The sequence below is a fragment of the Penaeus monodon genome, chromosome 23 (genome assembly GCF_015228065.2).
Source record: "Penaeus monodon isolate SGIC_2016 chromosome 23, NSTDA_Pmon_1, whole genome shotgun sequence".
Classification (NCBI taxonomy): domain Eukaryota; kingdom Metazoa; phylum Arthropoda; class Malacostraca; order Decapoda; family Penaeidae; genus Penaeus; species Penaeus monodon.
This window is the reverse complement of record NC_051408.1, coordinates 35,762,926-35,764,200: the sequence shown is the minus strand read 5'-3', so window position 1 is coordinate 35,764,200 and position 1,275 is coordinate 35,762,926. Positions and strand designations below refer to the sequence as shown.

Here is a 1,275-nt window from a genome sequence, read left to right as displayed (position 1 = left end):
GCCAGGCAGTTTTTGGTTGAAGATTCCTCCTTTTGGTCCAGTGGTCTTGTAATGAAGGATTCACAAACATCATCTATCATCAAATAGACATTCGAGTCTTTAGGAAATTGGAGTGTCAGAGAGAGAGAACCAGATGAGTTGATCTGAGTGAATGAGAGTGTGTATGTACCAGATTAGTAAATATGTATTTGAGTTTGAAATGTAGAAGCAGTCCAGAGTGGACGGGAGTTTTATTTTCCTTCCATAGATGTCTCACAGATACACCTTTGCACCAACCTCATAAAACAAGTTGGTCACATTTTCCTGTTCATCTGTGGAACAATTTTTTTGTGTTAAAGAATGACCAGAAAAGTTATCAGGTTTTATTTTATTCTTATTTAGGGGACCGCAACGCAACCTCGTCTTCACCAGGGGTGTGGACGCCACAGACAGTAAATTGACATATCTTTTCTTTGGGGGTATTCTCTGGTATACAGGTTACATAAGCTGCATTACCTCTTGCTGTAAAATGCTGAAAAAGACTTTATTCATGCACCACACTTAGGCCTTTTTCCCTTCCAAACTTTGAGGTGAATGGATATGTAGATGACATTTGTCTCCTGTTTTTTGCAGGTATTTGTATGTGTATATGGAGGCTTTTATTATATATGTGCACTTTAAAATATCCTGTACTGTATATGTAGATGGTATCTAAGTCCTGCATGTAGGTGTCTAATGGAATTATTGGAAGTTTGAGGGAACATAGATTGCCTCTTACTGATGTAATTGACTATTACCTTATTGTATGTAAACATATACAAGTGCAGTTGAAAGGTATTGTATGTTGTTGGAAAAATTGGTGATGTAAAATTAAACTTTATTCATATATTTGGTCTTTTGAATGGACTAATGGGACTATGAGGAATAAAGTTAAGTGGAAGGATTTTACTTATCTTACTAATCTGAAAGGCTTCTAACAAAAGTTTTTTCTTTTTTCCTTAGCACAGTTTAAAATAATTTCATGTTCATACTAACCAAAACGCATAAATATACCTCACCTAATGGGCATTGACTAATCCTTGTTTTGTATTGGTATTTCTATGGGGCAGGTACATCCCTGCTTGGATTAATTTCATATTTCAATACAAAATGAAAAACTCTTTATTTTTTCCAGTTCATTTTGGATATTTAAAAAGTCAGAAGCATAGCTAAAGCATAGCTTTTTCATAGATGTAATTAACAATTAGTAATATCTTAAGTGTAAAAATAAAAGAATTTCAGCATTACAATCTTAAC

The 1,275-nt window shown here is 34.1% G+C and overlaps 1 protein-coding gene across 1 annotated transcript in view; it reads left to right on the top strand.

Annotated features, from left to right (window-relative positions):
* The window catches only part of LOC119587964 (adenylyl cyclase-associated protein 1-like), a gene marked incomplete at its 5' end in the record, with an annotated part of 6,943 nt that overhangs the window by 4,346 nt on the left and 1,322 nt on the right, over positions 1 to 1,275 (top strand). Inside the window, 1 exon segment of the mRNA XM_037936678.1 lies at positions 382 to 431. Coding sequence (XP_037792606.1) covers positions 382 to 431 — 50 coding nt within the window.